The sequence below is a fragment of the Physella acuta genome, unplaced genomic scaffold (genome assembly GCF_028476545.2).
Source record: "Physella acuta isolate Inbredline_101_S28 unplaced genomic scaffold, ASM2847654v3 ptg000889l, whole genome shotgun sequence".
Lineage (NCBI taxonomy): Eukaryota > Metazoa > Mollusca > Gastropoda > Physidae > Physella > Physella acuta.
Window position 1 is genome coordinate 320,575 of NW_026732406.1, and position 19,863 is coordinate 340,437.

General features: G+C 38.0%; 2 protein-coding genes across 9 annotated transcripts in view; one reads left to right on the top strand and one right to left on the bottom strand.

Annotated features, from left to right (window-relative positions):
• LOC131952686 (cilia- and flagella-associated protein 298) overlaps nt 1–6,022 on the top strand; it is a 53,687-nt gene extending 47,665 nt beyond the window's left edge. For 3 of the 5 annotated variants that reach the window (XM_059315458.1, XM_059315455.1, XM_059315456.1), the window contains 7 exons: nt 185–354; nt 810–977; nt 2,045–2,112; nt 2,482–2,640; nt 3,198–3,329; nt 4,156–4,251; nt 5,342–6,022. In XM_059315458.1, coding sequence (XP_059171441.1) covers nt 216–354; nt 810–977; nt 2,045–2,112; nt 2,482–2,640; nt 3,198–3,329; nt 4,156–4,251; nt 5,342–5,452 — 873 coding nt within the window. In that variant the 5' untranslated portion in view covers nt 185–215 and the 3' untranslated portion in view covers nt 5,453–6,022. The remainder of the gene's footprint in view (nt 1–184; nt 355–809; nt 978–2,044; nt 2,113–2,481; nt 2,641–3,197; nt 3,330–4,155; nt 4,252–5,341) is intronic. The other 2 variants (XM_059315460.1, XM_059315457.1) reach the window with 1 other exon arrangement.
• Nucleotides 6,023–10,969: 4,947 nt separating this feature from the next.
• Nucleotides 10,970–19,863, bottom strand: part of LOC131952683 (uncharacterized) — a 94,902-nt gene continuing 86,008 nt past the window's right edge. For all 4 annotated transcript variants that reach the window (XM_059315449.1, XM_059315450.1, XM_059315451.1 and 1 more), the window contains 6 exons: nt 18,944–19,067; nt 15,515–15,661; nt 14,045–14,188; nt 13,622–13,834; nt 12,538–13,158; nt 10,970–11,857 (listed from right to left, as the gene is read on the bottom strand). In XM_059315449.1, the coding sequence (XP_059171432.1) occupies nt 11,553–11,857; nt 12,538–13,158; nt 13,622–13,834; nt 14,045–14,188; nt 15,515–15,661; nt 18,944–19,067 (1,554 nt within the window). In that variant the 3' untranslated portion in view covers nt 10,970–11,552. The remainder of the gene's footprint in view (nt 11,858–12,537; nt 13,159–13,621; nt 13,835–14,044; nt 14,189–15,514; nt 15,662–18,943; nt 19,068–19,863) is intronic.

A 19,863-nucleotide genomic window follows, 5' to 3' on the forward strand; every position in this document is an offset into this window, starting at 1 on the left:
GTTGCTTCTATTAAATTTCCATCATATTTCTATTTATTTTATTATCCATTAGTCAAAAATTTTAAATGCTATATTTACTATTGCTTAGGTAACTGTCAAACCTAGAGCTATTGTAATTGTAGGGGCCCAATTTTTTTCAAGATTGACATACTTATTATTGTGTTTAACTTTTTTAACTCTACAGGTAAAAATTGTATGCTATAACTACTGCAGCCATGGTGAAGATACACATCAAACGAGGTGACGAAAGCCAATTCTTGTATGAGGCAACACTAGACACGCCTATGGCTGATATCCTGAAAGACTGTGCCATAATATTCAATGGAAGGCTCAAAGTTGACAGAATTTGTGGTGGTATGTTGATTATAAATTTACAGCCACACTGCATAACACTGATTTTTGTTAATGGAGGCTGTCTAGTTTGATAAGTTGGGCTCGATAATTATTGTTAACATGGATAAAAAAAAGACCATAAAAAAATAAAAAACTTAGACCTGAAAATAATTCAGATATTTGATATTTTTAGAATCAATGTATAAAAGTTGCAAATTCAGAGAGCTTTGTCGACAAAATTAAAAATTTTTTTTTTTTAAAACCACATGACGTAGTTCTGTCATTTGTGTTTACATTTTCTGTGATAAAATGTAAGCAGCTAAATTGTTTTTGCCTGTGTTTAGATACAGAAAATCCTAAAACATCAAATGCACCCAATCTTAAGTAAACTCTGTCAAAAATCAAACTAGTTTTTATAACCATATTTATTCTAATAACATCACACCAGATTTTTAAAATATTTAATATTAATGCAGAAATGGAGGAGCTGGCCAAGCATGGAGTGTCCCTCCCACCCAACATGCAGGGTCTGACAGATGAACAGATAGAAGAACTAAAGCTCAAGGACGAGTGGGGGGAGAAATGCCAGCCCAGTGGAGGGGTCAAGGTCAACAAAGATAAAATTGGTTGTCGTAACGGACAAGGTGAGGATGGTGGTTTTATTCAACACTCAGCACTTTGGTTCAACACTCAGCACTTGAGTGAGTTCAACACTCAGCACTTTAGTTCAACACTCAGCACTTTAGTTCAACACTCAGCACTTTAGTTCAACACTCAGCACTTGCTTTGTCAGTGCACTGTTATAGGCTAGTGTATGTTGTGATACTGTTCTGTATATGCTTAGTTTTACACTAAGTGTATTGGATTAGGATCATCTATAAATGATGTCCAGCTTGTTTTAACGACGTGTGCCTCCCCTCTCTTCTCCATCTCCACAAAAAGCCACAGCCTCACTTCTAAAATGACAACCCCTCACAAAATTGCAGTTTGATTTTTCTTAACATCATTTGTTCTCTTTTATAATATTGACTTAGCTTGGTCAATGTCTATTACAGTTTACTAAAATAGTTTTCTTAAAAGCAAAATGACGGCTAAAATTTGGTTTCAAGCAGTTTTTAAAATTGTTAAAGTGTGATGTCACACTGTTTGAACCACCATCCCTCATCACACATCGTCACAAAATTAATAGCCCCCTCCCCTCTCCGAGTGTGACGTCTTTTATGGACGAACCCTTATACCTTAGTGCAGGGGTCTCCAAACTTTTTAGTCCGAGGGCCGCATTAACTATCAAATTTCAGTTCGGGGGCCACTTTCTTCCAGGCATGTCGTGATTTTTGTGAGCAAAGTTCCTCAGCCATCACCAACAAACGTTTTTACCGTGGACAAAAAGATCTCCGCGGGCCGGATGAGAGGACCTTGCGGGCCGCATTCGGCCCGCGGGCCGTAGTTTGGAGACCCCTGCCTTAGTGTATGAGAGATGGACTATTTATAATTTTAAAAAATTGTATTCAAGATGAAGAACCATGTTGGCCAATAAGTACTTTGGCAGCTGGTAACAACTATAAAAATACACATTCAAAGAACATAAAAAACATTCAATCAAGAAAACTCTCTAGTCTGTGTGTTTGTGGCCTAGTGCTTTGGCTCTGTGTGAAATGGATGAAAATCAAATCAAACCACCAGCTCAATTTTTCTATCTTATCTTTGACAGCTCCTACCCCTAAGATGGCGGAAGTCTTAACAAAAACAATTAAAGAAGCCAAAGATATGATCTCAAAGGTAAATAAAATTATACAAAATAATAATTTTTTTTAAAAAAGATTCCCGGCTTGATGCTTCTGAAGTGAGCTATTGGTTTTTTTAACTAAACTCTTTTTCTCTAGTAAACATTTGCGCTCAATACAAATGTTTTACTAAACAGATGTTTTATCACATAAATAAAAAAAAAAAAGATACATTGATACACCATAAGAAATGTCCAATGTAATTTTGAATATTTTAGAATATTTATCTCCCTCTACAAGTACAATGAAGGGCTACTTCCCCAAGATGTTTCTACTTTGTACCATGTTGCTCTGGTTCCAAACATTTAATGTTTTGCTACTGATGAGAGGCTAAAATTTGCATGAAATGAATTGTTTCCTGTAGAAAAAAGTCGAGGCTGACGTCTTGGTGACACAGAAAACCATCCAAGACGCGCTGGACATTTTACGCGGAGCTGTCATGATCGTTTACCCCATGGGTCTCCCACCGTATGAACCAATCAAATGCGAGTTTGAAAACACAGAGGATCTATCAGGGAAGCAGGTACACATTTGGCTAATTTATTCTTAACCCAGTCGAGTATTAAATAAACAACCCATTAAAATGATCTTTTAATTTTGTCTTAACACAATCTAGTATTAAATAAAGATTGTCCACATTACTTATAAAAATGATTTCTTTTTTTTAAAGTTACCCTTCTTAACCTGGCGGTAAAGTAGAGTCCACCTGTTTATATGACCAAGGCATATAATGAAATAGTGTGGTCAGTTCTATGCCCAGCCCCCTTTACTTTCTCTAACGTGAGTCAGGTACTCATCAAAATCAGGTACTCATCAAAACTGGGTAGTCTCCAAAATGTCCTGCGGAATTAAGTCTGGTATCTAAACTAAAAAGCTCAGTGTTTGCAGCTGTACACTGTATGACCATGCCCTCCCATTCTCTGAGATCTAAACTAAAAAGCTCTGTGTTTGCAGTTCTACACTCTACTGTATGACCATGCCCTCCCATTCTCCCATTAAGTCCAGTGTAAAGTTCAACAATTGAAGGCTGAGAAAGTTGACTAATCACTGACTGCCGTTTTCCTCAACCATTTTATTCAGGCCAGCCTAGAGGTCATTGACATCGACCAGGCATCGCTGTGGTGGGCGGGTAAGGAGCTGCTCTCACACAAGAAACTTGGTGACTTTGTCGGCAAGAATGAAAAAACAAAAATTGTCGCCAAGATTCAGAAGGTTGGTCTGAAATCTTGACATCAGTCTAAATATTTTGCCCTGACTCCAGAACTTGCCCTGACTCCAGAGCTTGTCCTGACTCCAGAACTTGCCCTGACTCCAGAACTTGCCCTGACTCCAGAGCTTGTCCTGACTCCAGAACTTGCCCTGACTCCAGAACTTGCCCTGACTCCAGAACTTGCCCTGACTCCAGAACTTGCCCTGACTCCAGAACTTGCCCTGACTCCAGAACTTGCCCTGACTCCAGAACTTGCCCTGACTCCAGAACTTGCCCTGACTCCAGAACTTGCCCTGACTCCAGAACTTGCCCTGACTCAAATCCTCCTAACCTTGACGAGACAACAAAGCCCACGGACATTGTAAAATAAACACAGCAAAAAAGCTTTTACTTGACTGTTCTTTTTACCTTGAATAAAGTTAACCAAACTACCTAGTTAACCAAACTACCTAGTTAACCACACTACCTAGTTAACCACATTATCTAGTTAACCACACTACCTAGTTAACCACACTACCTAGTTAACCACACTACCTAGTTAACCACACTACCTAGTTAACCACACTACCTAGTTAACCACACTACCTAGTTAACCACACTACCTTGTTAATCACACTACCTAGTTAACCACACTACCTTGTTAATCACACTACCTAATTAACTAAATAATATGAACTGAGTTTTGTTTTGTGAAACCCTGAAATCCCAATCCTTCATTTCTTTGTAAAGTAAACACAGCCATCTTCCCTAATTCATGCTGGGTACCCATCAGAACTGAGTGGCTCACCTCACCACTTAACTCTAGTCTAACTGTAACATTGTCTACAGAAAGGTCACGGTGCCCCAGCCAGAGAGCCAGTGGTGAGTGCAGAAGAACAGAAGCATATGATGGCCTACTACTACAAGAAACAGGAGGAGATGAAGGTAAGGTGCCACCATTTAGAGATGAAGGTAACGTGCCACCATTTAGAGGAAGGTAACGTGCCACCATTTAGAGATGAAGGTAACGTGCCACCATTTAGAGATGAAGGTAACGTGCCACCATTTAGAGATGAAGGTAACGTGCCACCATTTAGAGATGAAGGTAAGGTGCCACCATTTAGAGATGAAGGTAACGTGCCACCATTTAGAGATGAAGGTAACGTGCCACCATTTAGAGATGAAGGTAACGTGCCACCATTTAGAGATGAAGGTAACGTGCCACCATTTAGAGATGAAGGTAACGTGCCACCATTTAGAGATGAAGGTAACGTGCCACCATTTAGAGATGAAGGTAACGTGCCACCATTTAGAGATGAAGGTAACGTGCCACCATCTAGAGATGAAAGTAACGTGCCACCATTTTTGGTTGCTGAGATTTTTGTTTTATAGCCAGTGGTAGCCTGCTGAGATGTTTTATAGCCAGTGGTAGCCTGCTGAGATTTTTGTTTAATAGCCAGTGGTAGCCTGCTGAGATTTTTGTTTAATAGCCAGTGGTAGCCTGGTGAGATGTTTTATAGCCAGTGGTAGTCTGCTGAGATTTTTGTTTTATAGCCAGTGGTAGCCTGGTGAGATGTTTAATAGCCAGTGGTAGTCTGCTGAGATTTTTGTAGCCAGTGGTAGCCTGGTGAGATGTTTTATAGCCAGTGGTAGCCTGCTGAGATTTTTGTTCAATAGCCAGTGGTAGCCTGCTGAGATTTTACCAGCTTCTGCTGCCTTAGGCCTTTATTGACCAGAACTAGAAACAATCTGACAAAAATAACTTTTTTTTTTTTACCCCAACTGAATTTATCAGGATTTTTTTACATTCTAGACTTTAGGAAAAATGTACAATTCCATACCGACTCTTTGACTACCAGACTGACTCCACGACTCTCATGCCGACCCCATGACTCGCAGACTCTCATGACTCCCAGACTGACTCCACGCATCTCATGCCGACTCCACGAATCTCATGCCGACCCCATGACTCCCATACTGACTCCATGACTTAGAAACTGACCTGATGCCTGACAAATGTGCCGACTTATTCCAGAAACTGGAACAAGCAGACGATGACTCATACCTTGACGCAACCTGGGCAGACAAGAATGAACTCAAGCGCCAGTTCCAAGGGTTGAAGGATATCAAGTGGGGACCCAGATAGTGTTGCCTGCTTCACTTCTCTGTACATTTTACATACCATTTTACATTCACATCACAACCCAGCCCGAGTGAATGATAATATCAGCATCATCACACCACCATGCATGAATGGGAACATCAACATCATCACATCACCATGAATGAATGGGAACATCAGCATTATCACACCACCATGCATGAATGGGAACATCAACATCATCACACCACCATGTATGAATGGGAACAGCATCACGATGTATGAATGTTTGACTACAATAATTTTGAAATGTCTTCAATTTCGGCTTGTTTGTATTCAAATAAAGTTCAACAAGTGTTCATTTGATATTTTAGTAGGTCTATTGTGCTACAGTTTACATTTAAAAAAATATTTTATTCATGCTCCTTGATTTTGAGTCTAAACTTATTTATTTAAGGTCTGAAGTATGTCTGTTTTAGAATAAAGGTTTTATTATTTCTTACTCATTGCAAACCAAATGTATTTGAACTAAATTGCTGTGTGTACATTATACAGCAGCATTACTGCCACAGTTCAATTTTTAAACTGCTGAATAAAGATTTGCATTTGTTTTTATATTGAGGATTTTGTCTTTGGTATACATGATGTATGACATGCAGGTCTAGAGCAGGAGTTGAGGACTTAATCAGTGGGAACAGAGTCTTAGATGGTGTTTTGGAGTAGAAGCTTTGTGTTCATTCTAAAACACAAAGAAAGGTTTACTGTCCTGTTGTAGTATTTTGGGAAGAATTTATGGTTAGAGAGTGATAAAAACATTTTTAAACAGTTTCACAAAGAGAATCAGTTTATATATTTAATTAATATACAAAAAAATCAAATGAACCATCAGTTAAAAGCTGCACACACACAGACAAGCAACACTGGTAAAATCACGATATAGCGTCGGTTATTATTCCGGAACTGTACAGCAGTAAAAAACAGTAAAACTATGGCGTAGTCTGTCGAGCCGTTCCGGAAACCACCGGAAATACTGTAAACCATAATTTATTTGCCGCCATATTATTTTTAATACATAATGTTTAAAAATGTGCAAGGATTGATTTTAGTTGCATTTTAAATACTGTTTTGCTAATTATTTTGTATTTCTAATTATTTTAAGTGTATGTGCTAATTATTGCTGCTACTAAACATTATTCTAGATATTCTTACTACTTTTAACTTCAGTTAATCTAATCGTCTTATTTACTAACAGAACTAGAGCTGGTTGTCGCAAATCTTCTGCAGGTTTTTTCTGTTTCTTAAAAAAAAAAACATTAATTACTACACTCGACTTTATTAATAATATTTAGATTTACTAATTATTGCTATTTTTTTGTCAGTTAAACATTAAATTACGTTAAAACAATAATTTAATGCACCTGACTCTATTTTTATTTCACCGGTCAAATAAACTATGGTTTACAGTAACGAATGTTACCGAAACTCAACGAACATTACCCAATAATTTCCGACGCTATATCGTGATTTTACCGCAACACTTACACAGAAGACAGCAATTGTTTGTCAACATCAGTGAACAGGCTTCTGCTCATGACCTACATTTTCTTGCTAGCCAGATTTTGCAGCTTTACAGGCTAAAAAATATATATACTTCTTGCTAGCCAGATTTAGCAGTTATACAGGCTAAAATATTTGTACTTTTATTCCCCCAGATCTGTGCTGAAATCTAGCTCAAATATACATGCAACACATGGCAACATTTATTCAAGGTGTTACATCTTAAATAAGTATTTATTTCATGATATTTTCTAAAGAAAGTTATAAAAAAAAATGGTATGCCATTTATGTAGCAAGGCTAGGCAACAAATAGGTTTATAAATCAGTACAATGATAATCAGGTTGACATGAACTGATAAAGCAGCTGTACTCTAATCAATACCTCTATAAACATCAGAAGTTAAACTTGTTACATAGCGTGTAAAACTTGTGCCAGTAAAAACTTCATTTATTCTTGTTCGTTTACTTTGAACATTTTCCTTACATTTTTCTCTCTCCTGATGCACACAAGACACAACCAGCAGAAGTAAAATCTTTCTCACACAAACACTGGGCTACTGCTACACAGTGGCTGGCTAGAGTCAAGGGCAGTACACCTTCAATGTCTTTAGGCAACATTTGTCTCCCTTACTTCAACTACTAGATACACTTTGTATGCAGCTATTTATAATATTACAATGGTTAAGTTATAAAAAATATTGATATTACCCATAGATGAAAAATACAAAACAGCCATTCTGTTTATGTCTAGAAACAATCATAACACTTCAATAATACTTGTTTGTTTCTCATATTCAATATAAAAAATATGTTCCTGATGAAATTAATGCAACAACTTAAAACTGTTGAATGAAAATTATGCAGTTGATAACAAAATCCTTTAACAAATTCTTAAAGTTTTATTACGTATACATGTATATGATGATGAAGTTTCTAAACAATGCTACAGTAGATAGATCACAACCATGATGTTACTAATTAGATGTTTGTCAAAAAAATATGTTTTTTTAAAAATATGTAAAGTTTAAAGACAACTAGTGATGCAATAGCCACTAGTGTCACAACCATAGTTAATACAACCACTGGCCAAACTACTTTGGCCAAAATACAGCTGGCCATGTTAGCATTGGCCAAACTTCTATTGTGACATGATACTTGGGATATCTTTGGTGCAATGGTGATACAACCAATGATACACTCTACGGTGATACAACCAATGGTACACTCTACGGTGATACAACCAATGGTAAAACTCTACGGTGATACAACCAATGGTAGCACAATCCAAGGTGACACAACCATTGAGGAAATTATCTCCCATTTACAATGTTTGCCACTCGGAATGACAAAATGTGATTGGCATGGCTAGGTTCATACATTACAGCACACAAGGCAAGAACCATCAATTTAAAAGCAGCAATTTAAAAGCAGCAATTTCCAACCTTTTTTGTGATCAATAGTCAATAGACCTACTGTATTGAAACATTGGTTTTGGAATGAACTTCAAGATATAAGATGTGATTTTAGTTGAAGTGTAAGGTACTTTCATGAAGTAATTTGTGATTTGAGCTGAAGTGTAAGGTACTTTCATGAAGTAATTTGTGATTTGAGTTGAAGTGTAAGGTACTTTCATAAAGTAATTTGTGATTTGAGTTGAAGTGTAAGGTACTTTCATGAAGTAATTTGTTATTTTAATTGAAGTGTAAGGTACTTTTATGAAGTAATTTGTGATTTGAGCTGACGTGTACGGTACTTTCATGAAGTAATTTGTGATTTGAGTTGAAGTGTAAGTACTTTCATGAAGTAATTTGTTATTTTAGTTGAACTGTAAGGTACTATGGTGCCCATGGAATGAGTAGCAGCTAGACACACAATCTACTGAACACATTTGCTCAGTTTTTCAACAATCATAATGCATACAGTATATGAAATAGACACTGATATAGACACGGATTAGAAGAGATAGGATTCAATATTGTGTTGTGGAAACAAATTAAAATAACTTAACCCCATATTTGACTAGAAGTAGACATAATCTGTTGACCTAATTATAAATTGACCTATATCATGACCTAATTGTCAAAATTACAAATCATGACTTAATTATAGATAGTATTATGACCTAATTTTAGACTGAATTTATCGTGACTTAACTATAGATTGGAGTTGTCACAAATTTAACAATTAAATTTTTTTTGTAGATATTAAGTAGACAATGTCTTTATAATTCAAACTAATTTTTAAACCCACTATATCATTAATCAAGGTGTGTAGGGTTGTAAAATTGATAAAAGTACAGTACCATGTCACTGGATGCCTTGTTTTATCCAAATATCAACATTTATGTCTAATATTACTGACAGGTGGACATTTTTAAAAATAAAATTTGACTGTCCATTTCAAAACAAATTGGATTTGCTACAAAATGAATTGAAGTCTTGTTATAACCAGGATATAGAAAAAAATTAATAAGCATCTTAAAAAGGATTAAATTAAACAGTTTTAAAATCTCCAGATAGACCAGTACATTTATCAAGCTAATTTATTTTAATTAATTCATATATCTGTGTTGCTTTAAATGAAAACCCAAGTTTTTAACCTAATTTGGTTGACTTGGGTTTGTGTTAACAGAAGCTGAAACATAATAATTCATGCTATTAATAATCCCTTTAAAGCTTTTTAATATTCCAGATTGCACACTTAATAAAAAAAACAACCACACCCTCCCCCCCCCCCCCCCACATGCATTTCACTGAGGTATACTTGTGTCATTTTAAAAAATGTTAAAGAAACATTGACAGCAAAATAAGCTCAACGTAACTGATATGTTATTAACATATAAATGCTTAAATTCATTCAAAAATGTGCACATCAGAATGACCTAATATATACATATATGACATTGATATTAATTATAATAATTATTAAAAAAAAGGAGTTAAATAATTTAACAGTTAACAGACTATTGCCAGAATTAATAGATGTATAAAATAAATACATGGACACATATGGAATTTTTAACCAAGCAACATTCAAAGCATTCGTATCTTAGAGTTCTCATTCAAGATTATGACAAACTTAGAAGTGGATGAAAATATGAACAAGAAATTGCAGCATAAAATATATTTACACATTAATTTTGTATTTTATTTTAACACAAATGAAGTAAAATTAAATTATGCTAAGATAAGTAACATTCATATACAAGATTATTGAATAAGAATTAAACTGAGGGACTCAATAAAAATTTGTTCAAAGATTATCACAACAGCATATCAACATACATTGAAAATGCAAATCGAATTTAAAATATGTTATACAAAAAGTAAGCTCTTAAAAAGTAGGGTCTTCAATGATTATATACTATTAATATTGGTCTATATTTTCTAACAGTTAAATTACTTTCACCTTTGAGTATTCTCTTTCTTAATTTAAAACTTATTAAGTTGATTGTTGAAAACAACTCAATACCCTAATATAATCTTTACTTCAAATACTGTTCAGTTTTTCCAAATTATATTAAGCGATGTAACAAAAGTGATATTAAAACACTTAAGATGGATATACATTTTAATCTGAACCATTTGCTTAAAAAATATAACCAGATTTCTACAAGTGAACAAAATTCTTAAATTTAATTAATTTCTTGACACCTATTTATTCTTTAAAAAAAACTTTAAAATTAAAAACTTTTGTGATTAGACAAATATGTAGAAAATACAGTTATTATTGATAATGATAATTAAACAATCTCAGACATATTGTTAGTCTTCCAAAAATGAAGATTTAATGTGAGGATATTTTTTTCTTTTTAAAGTAGGTCGAGTACAAAAAGTAAATAAATTGTGCACTTTGTAAATGATATTTACAAAAAAATAAATAATTGCAAGTAACAAGCATGGCAAAACCAAATATATTATACAGATACTTAAGGCAAAGTAACCCGATTAAAACATGAACAAAACAAAGAGATATGGTCAGGTGGATGTGTCAAGGAGCGGTCAGCTTGACATGTGGTCAGCTAGACATGTGGTCAGCTAGATATGTCAGCTTTGAGCTGTGGGACCTGGTCTACCACTAATTACAGGTGTCTACTGTGGTGGCCATCAAATGACCTGAGTTCAAAGAAATCTTGATCTGTAGCATCAAAGAGTTTGGTAAGTTCAAATAAGGAGCAACATCTTATTCGTTTTCTTGGTATTAAATTCTAATGTTGCTCAAAACATAATACTGGCTGGCATTTTGCCATAGATGTTGTGATAAATATTTCGCTAAATTTTTTATTTGTATACCAGGCAGTTGATAAGGTTTACAAATTTTAAAAAATCTTATATAGCAGCAGATCAATAGATTTAGACATCACAATCTATTTTTGAACTCAATCTTTCTAGAAAAAAAAAAATGGAAGTTGCAATCCATTGACCACACCTAACGTGTTTACAAAAATCTTTAAATAAAGCAAGATTTCAGATGTAAACCAAGTTAAGGAAGTATATCAGCAGCCTTCAGTGACAAATTGATGTATTCCTAGGTGAATCAAACATACCTTATTTCAGATACCAAGCAAGCTAAGCAATAAAATAAAACATTACCCATAATAATTGACTAAGTCTCTATTGTGGGAATTACTTCGTAAGCTTCTTAAAGTATTCCTGGGACTGAAGCGAACCACCTCTATTCTGTCCATGGAATCAGAATGTTCTAGCATGGGAGCATCCAAGGAGCTGTGGTTGTTGATGTGAGCGCTACGGTGGGTTGGCTCTGAGACATCCAGCCTGGCGCGGATGTTGCGACGGAAGTTGCAGCAGACTTTAATTAGCACCACGACTAAAATGACGATGATCCCAAAGGCAACACCCAGAGTGAAGTACAGAATTGCTTTCTCTTGATGAACTAGGAAATACAAAGGACAGGTTAGAGAATATTAATTCAATGGTTCAAATAGTTTAATGGATAACATTGATTGGTCTACTACACTAATTAAAATCTATATATATAATTCTCTTCTGGGAGACGCTAAAAAAACAAGCTGTAAGCGCGCTCCCTACCGCTAAATTTTGGTGTATCGTCCTTAACGAGCTACTGATAGTGTTTTAAAGCAAATATATTAAGTGGCAGCATTGGTACTGTCGAATTAAAAAATTATGAATTACTGAAAAGTAGAAAATAAAACGGGTCGGCTCGTTATAATATAATTCACTAATTATTCATTTAGGTCTTTGTGTTTGTAGATCAGCATATCTGTAATAAGTGTATTATTTTAAATTTCTAGTGATGTGGAAACAAATATAAATATTAAAATGTACATATCAAAGTGGTTAAGTATTCACTTGTATAGGTATTAAAAAGTGTAGCATTTTAGAATATCTAGTGATCTAGAGACAAATCTAAATATTAAAATGTACATATCAAAGTGGTATAGGTACTGAGTTAAATAGGTATTAAGGTTAAAAAATTTTACTATAAAAATTAGATAGAATGCAATTCTTTTTTAATAAAAGTAGTGTTGAGTTTAAATTAAAACCTAGTATTTTAAAAACCTCACAAAACACTAATGAAGTAATAGTACTCACTTTTGAGGTAGTGATAAATGCTGAACCAATCTTTAAGAAATCCAATAAAATTGTCACCTTTTGACCTCCCTGGCCCCGCCCACCTGACCACTGGCTTTGTGTAATTGACACAGAGAACAGTCAAATTGCGTTCTGTCACATAAGTAGGTGGCAAGTCTTGTTTACTTGCTGGGGCTGATGTGGACCCCTGCACCTTGTTGGTTAATAAACTAGGAACTACAGTGGTTGGCACAGAAACATAGTTTGTGGGGAGAGAAAGATTGTGATTATCTTCTCTTGCAAATTTAGAATGATCTCCCTTGGTATCCTGTACATCCCTGCTGCCTGTTTCTTTATTAACTTGACTAATGACATCATCCACTGTTTCTTTACCATCTTCATCAACCCCTTTATCCCCATCATGAAAAACCTCTTCCTCTTTAGTTTCTTTTATATTCTGCGACAGGATATCAGATGTAGTGATGTCATCAGTGTTTTTATAATACACTTCTTGTCCACCCTCGTTGACCACTGACACCTCTTCTACTGCCGGCTCTGTTGTCATGACAGGAGCTGGGTGGATGTCATCTTTGGCAGTTGTGTTTTCAACTGTTTTGACGTCACTGTCGTGTTCGTCAGGATCTGTGTGAGGAAATCACAAAATAAACATGTTAAAGAATATATTAACACTACGTTATACATTATATCACTATACTATACTAAAGATAATTTCATTATACTTTTTTATAAATTGTATCACTATAATTTCCAATGAGTTATAGATTACATCATGAAGTTATAGATTATATCACTGATATACATTATATCACTTCTATATAGTAACAACTATAGGTTTAATCTTTTTTTTAAAGTTAAGTATAGATCTGGTTATGTTTTTGGATAACATAATCCTAGTCCTAAATATTAAACAGTTTTTGTTGAGATGATCTAAAATTTCATTTAAAAAGGAAATCAATATCAAAATTTTATTTCATAAAATATATGCTTTTGGTTAATAGAGTTGTAACAAAGATTATAAATTAAAAAGATCATATTTACAAGATAAGACAACTTGAATATATTTAAAAAAAAAAAAAAAACTCGCCTTTTTGCAGGGAATTCTGGGTAACAACTGTTTGCTCGTAGGTCTCGTACACATTAGGGAAGGATGAGACCGAGATGTTGTCATGAGCTGGTTGTGATGATGTGGTTTCTGATGTCTGGGTTGTGACCTTGGTCACCCTGTCTTTCTTTTTCTTCTTTTTCTTTTTCTTTGGGGTGGATTTTTTGGGGACATCCTTCAGGATGTTCCTTGGTACTGAAGGAAAAGGTAAGTCAAGTCAAAAAAAATCAAGTTTAGTCAATGAACAAAGTCAAGGTTGTCTAGTCAACAAATCAACTTTTGTCAATGAACAATGTCTAGTGTGTACTTAAAAAAATTGTAAATTACCACAAGCGTAAGATACAGTCAGATAAAATTGTAAATTACCACAAGCGTAAGATACAGTCAGATAAAATTGTAAATTACCACAAGCATAAGATACAGTCAGGTACTTTTGTATCCCCACAGTGCATGGGTTATCGAAGATGCTTTCATTGGCTTGTATCCTGCACATTTTCTTGGACTGGCATTTGTTGCGGACCTCTGTCACTGCTCCGGGGTCCTGGCAATCTAAAAATAGAACATTTGTCCATTCAACTTTGAAAGAAAACAGCATTGATAAGTTTTTCAGTCAAATATTTGTGCTGTTTAATAAGCCTGTGAGATGCAAAATTTGCGGAAAATTTACTTTATGATTTCTCCAAGTAAATTTTAATGAGTGATCAATAATTGATTTAAATGTTTGATTATTTTAGTGGCAAAATTTGAGTTACCTGGGGTTAACCAACCCTGCAGTTGTTACCAAACTCAATGATTTGTAAAGAATTTTAAAGTGCTAACAACATAGGCCACTAGATCTAGATCTAGAGAGACACTTGACATGTTTGAAAGGAAAATAACTTGAATCAGGGTCCACAATGGATGTATTAGGTTGATGGCTAAGTTTGTGTACATCTGCTGGTGACTGTGATTTGATTTGTTGTTGGTGAACTTCCCTTTTAAACCTGGGGCAAGTGAAGTAGAGTTCACCAGTATCTATGACCTCGCATTTTGAAAGGATAGTGTGGTCAGCACTTTGCCCAGCTGCCTATGCTTTCCACAGTGAGGGTTAAGTACCCATCAGAGCTGGGTGGACTCAGGGACGCTCTGTTAACTTGAACCCGAATTCAAATTCTAGGCCACACTGTCTTATATTGTGGATGGTGGGGCTTATCAAATTACTGGTAAATGTGAATAAAATAACATTTGAACCACGGGAGGCAACTAAACATAAATTACTTAAGCTGGACATACTGCCAAAAATATAGATAACGAGCCAAACCGCGGCGCATCATACGCCGCTATTTAGTTGTTTTATTTCCTACTTTTCAGTAATTCATTATTTGTGAATTCGACAGTACCAATGCTGTCACTGAAAATATTTGCTTTAAAACACTATCAGTAGGCCATTAAGGACGATACCCCCCCCCCCCAACCCTCCTTTCCCCAACCCCTACCCTACACACCCCCCCTCCGTGAAAGCAGCCTCCTCTTAGTTACCTCCCCTAAGTTTAAACTCATTTTAAACAAAATTATCTGCCCTTAATAGCCGTCACTAAACCCAGCTCTACGATTGTAAACATTTAGACCATGTGGAGGTGGGGGTGGTAGGGAAGAGAGGGGGCTGCTAGGCTTGGTGTTTTCTATGGTCTCCATGAAGAGAATAATATATATAGGTATTAAAAAAATGATTGAAAAGTTTTGAAAATTGAGAGTTAACAATTCTTATAGGACAACATGTAGAGTTCTTGTAATTAAAGAGGTTGGTTCCATTTGCAGGTGAGGTAACATTCTCCATTACTGTGGCATAGCCTGATACATAGCCCATATAATGTATTTGAAAACAATAAAACCTACCAATGTAGCCTTGTTTGTTAGCTGGACACTGGTCACTTCCATTAGGGCTGCGTCCAAACATGGCGGAGTAGACGGCTATTTTGTCACCTTTTGTGCAGGAGATCTTCATTTCCTGACCCTCACAGACTGTCTGGCTCTCAAACTCATCTGGAAACAACAGGCACCATGACATTATCTACAATATGTTGCTACTAATGGATTGCTATTTACAATTCCAACCCCCTACCACAGACAATGCTAGAAATAACTATTGGTCCAGGGGAGACTAGCTATTGGTCCAGGGGAGACTAGCTATTGGTCCAGGGGAGACTATTGGCCCAGGGGAGACTAGCTATTGGTCCAGGGGAGACTATTGGCCCAGGGGAGACTAGCTATTGGTCCAGGGGAGACTATTGGCCCAGGGGAGACTAGCTATTGGTCCAGGGGAGACTATTGGCCCAGGGGAGACTAGCTATTGGTCCAGGGGAGACTATTGGCCCAGGGGAGACTAGCTATTGGTCCAGGGGAGACTAGCTATTGGCCCAGGGGAGACTAGCTATTGGTCCAGGGGAGACTAGCTATTGGTCCAGGGGAGACTAGCTATTGGTCCAGGGGAGTCTATTGGCCCAGGGGAGACTAGCTATTGGTCCAGGGGAGACTAGCTATTGGTCCAGGGGAGACTAGCTATTGGTCCAGGGGAGTCTATTGGCCCAGGGGAGACTAGCTATTGGTCCAGGGGAGACTAGCTATTGGCCCAGGGGAGACTAGCTATTGGCCCATGGGAGACTAGCTATTGGCCCAGGGGAGACTAGCTATTGGTCCAGGGGAGACTAGCTATTGGTCCAGGGGAGACTAGCCATTGGTCCAGGGGAGACTAGCTATTGGTCCAGGGGAGACTAGCCATTGGTCCAGGGGAGACTAGCTATTGGCCCAGGGGAGACTAGCTATTGGTCCAGGGGAGACTAGCTATTGGCCCAGGGGAGACTAGCTATTGGTCCAGGGGAGACTAGCCATTGGTCCAGGGGAGACTAGCCATTGGTCCAGGGGAGACTAGCTATTGGCCCAGGGGAGACTAGCTATTGGTCCAGGGGAGACTAGCTATTGGTCCAGGGGAGACTAGCTATTGGTCCAGGGGAGACTAGCTATTGGTCCAGGGGAGACTATTGGCCCAGGGGAGACTAGCTATTGGTCCAGGGGAGACTAGCTATTGGTCCAGGGGAGACTAGCTATTAGCCCAGGGGAGACTAGCTATTGGCTCATTTGAGATGTTTGATATGCTACAATTAAATGAAACTCTTTTAAAAAAAATGTAAGGTTTCCAGTAACCTACAGTGAACAGTGAAACCAATGCGTCTGGCGTAAGACTTGAAACGTTGCCTGTATAATTTATTCATGTCTAATTTTAAATTCATAGATCTCATCCTGTTTTATATACTGGTTTCTCTACCGTAAAGGTTTTCCCTTTTATCAGACAAAAGTAATAGCCTTGTCAGACCCCCAAACAACCGTGTTCGATTTTATCTCAACCAGCCTGTTTCATCCCGCCAAATATTCTCGTGTGGTCCAGTTTTACACGTCATCTTTGTGACGTTTTCTCGATAATAACACGACTGGCTGTGTCAGACGTCAGGCTTATGTGGCCAGAGTTATACATCTTGTAATGGCGGATTTGTTTGGTTTTGTCCCACAATTTGTGGGCGGTTGTTGAGGTTATGTATGTATGCCAGTTTGAAATTTTAAAATTTGGTGGCCAAACGAATTTTGAAATCGGATATTTTTTGTTGTTTGTGCCTGCACGGAATGAAATCGTCTGAAATGACACAGAGAACTTTCAAAAAAATATCTTAACTGGGTAATACAATATGAGATTTTTAAACCACGTTTTTTTGTTTGATAAAACATTTTCATCAATGTAATACAATCGCTGATCTTTCCTTGATCTAAGAAAAAAAAATCTTTTTTTTTTTTATTAAAGGCGGATGTTGATCGCCCAAGGGGGTGGGGGAGGGGGGATGTAAGATGGGGAGAAATGGGAGCTTCTAGAACAAACGCGGAAAATCGTGTTTTGATTAACATTTAAAGATCGCTTTTAGGGATCGTTAAGATGGAAGAAAAACATTTCAAAATAGAATTATTTAGCTGGATGTATGAATATATTAGTTTTTTAGCAGGATGTATGAAAATATTTTCGTCTTTCGTTACTGAATTATTCGGGGTTTGATTTATTTGTTGTTCCTTTTTAAACTGTGCTGTAAAAACTTTAGTGATGTTTTATTGGTACCCCCCTCCCTCCCGTCAAACTTCCGTTAGCCTATACATGTTTGACCCCCCCCCCCCCCCACCCAAAGATTATGTCCGACGCATGTACGACTCTTCGTTTATGGAATTAAACTTTTCTAACATGACGGTTGATATGGTAGATGAAGTAGATCTCATGTGTCAGCGCTGTGCACAGCCTCGTGGGTCGGGTTTACATAAGAATTGGGTAAACTCAGGCACGTCCTACAGTCATAGAGTCCGAAACTCCAGGACTCTCGTGTTAGGTGTCGTGGTGTATCCCTTATCCCCTTATATGCCATCCCTCCCCCCACCAAGAATTAATCTTGTATAACCACCATACACCCCCCCCCCCCCCCCACGAAAAAAAATAACTTACCGACACTTGTATAACCCTTGCATTCAAGACTTACTTAACCGACACTTGTATGACCCCCATGACCTCCCCCCCCCCCAAAAAAAAAACAACCTTACTTGTACGACACTTGTATGACCCCCCCCCCTTACCCAAGCACACCAAAAAAAAAAAACCTTACTTGGCCGACACTTGTATGACCCCCATGACCCCCCCCCCCAAAAAAAAAAAACCTTACTTGGCCGACACTTGTATGACCCCCATGACCCCCCCCCCCCCCAAAAAAAAACCTTACTTGGCCGACACTTGTATGACCCCCATGACCCCCCCCCCCCAAAAAAAAAAACCTTACTTGGCCGACACTTGTATGACCCCCATGACACCCCCCCCCTTACCCAAGCACACCAAAAAAAAAAACCTTACTTGGCCGACACTTGTATGACTCCCATGACACCCCCCCCCCCAAAAAAAAACCTTACTTGGCCGACACTTGTATGACCCCCATGACCCTCCCCCCCCCCCAAAAAAAAAAACAACCTTACTTGGCCGACACTTGTATGACTCCCATGACACCCCCCCCCCCAAAAAAAATAAAACAACTTACTTGGCCGACACTTGTATGACCCCCATGACACCCCCCCCCCCCAAAAAAAAAACAACAACAAAACAAAACTAACTTGGCCGACACTTGTATGACCCCCATGACACCCCCCCCCCCCCAAAAAAAACAACAACAAAACAAAACTTACTTGGCCGACACTTGTATGACCCCCATGACACCCCCCCCCCAAAAAAAACAACAACAAAACAAAACTTACTTGGCCGACACTTGTAGTGGACCTCCAGGTACTTGGACGTGTCCTGACACGGGTCCTGTGTGAAGGTCTCAGGACTGGCCCTCACAGCACACCTCGCTCTATCCTCACACAGGTCCAGCATCACCTGGGGACATGAGCACAGGCATAGAGTGGTGGGACTGGGGGACTGGGGGGGGGGGGACATGAGCACACACATAGAACGGTGGGACTGGGTGACATTTGTTGTGGGGGACATTAGGATGGGGGGAACATAAGGATTGGGGGGACGGACATTAGGGTGGGGGGAACATAAGGATTTGGGGGGGGGCATTAGGGTGGGGGGAACATAAGGATTTGGGGGGGGGGGGGCATTAGGGTGGGGGGAACATAAGGATTGGGGGGACGGACATTAGGGTGGGGGGAACATAAGGATTGGGGGGACGGACATTAGGGTGGGGGGAACATAAGGATTTGGGGGGGGGCATTAGGGTGGGGGGAACATTAGCGTGGGTGGGTGAACATTGGGGGGGGGGGAACTTAAGTGTGGGGAACATTAGGTTAGGGGGGACATTAGGGTAGGGGGAAATTAGGGCGGGGAACATTAGGGTGGGGGGACATAAGGGTTTGGGGGGGGGACATTAGGGCGAGGAACAAGGAGAAAAAAAAACCGCATACATTTCACACGCGCATCCTAGAATAAATAAGACGATTACATCGTACATATAACGACCGGTCATTAAAAAATATATTTCAGACTCGAATACTCCAGATATTAGAAATGTGTATCTGCCTAGTATTAGAAAAATTCTGTTATCTACCAAAATACGCCAATTAGAGATGGGTGTGTATTGAAAGAAACATATTGAACACAATATTTGAGTATTGAAGATTTCCTAGTAAAGGGCGTCTATCGCCTGAGGTCGCAAGTAAATTGTCCTGAG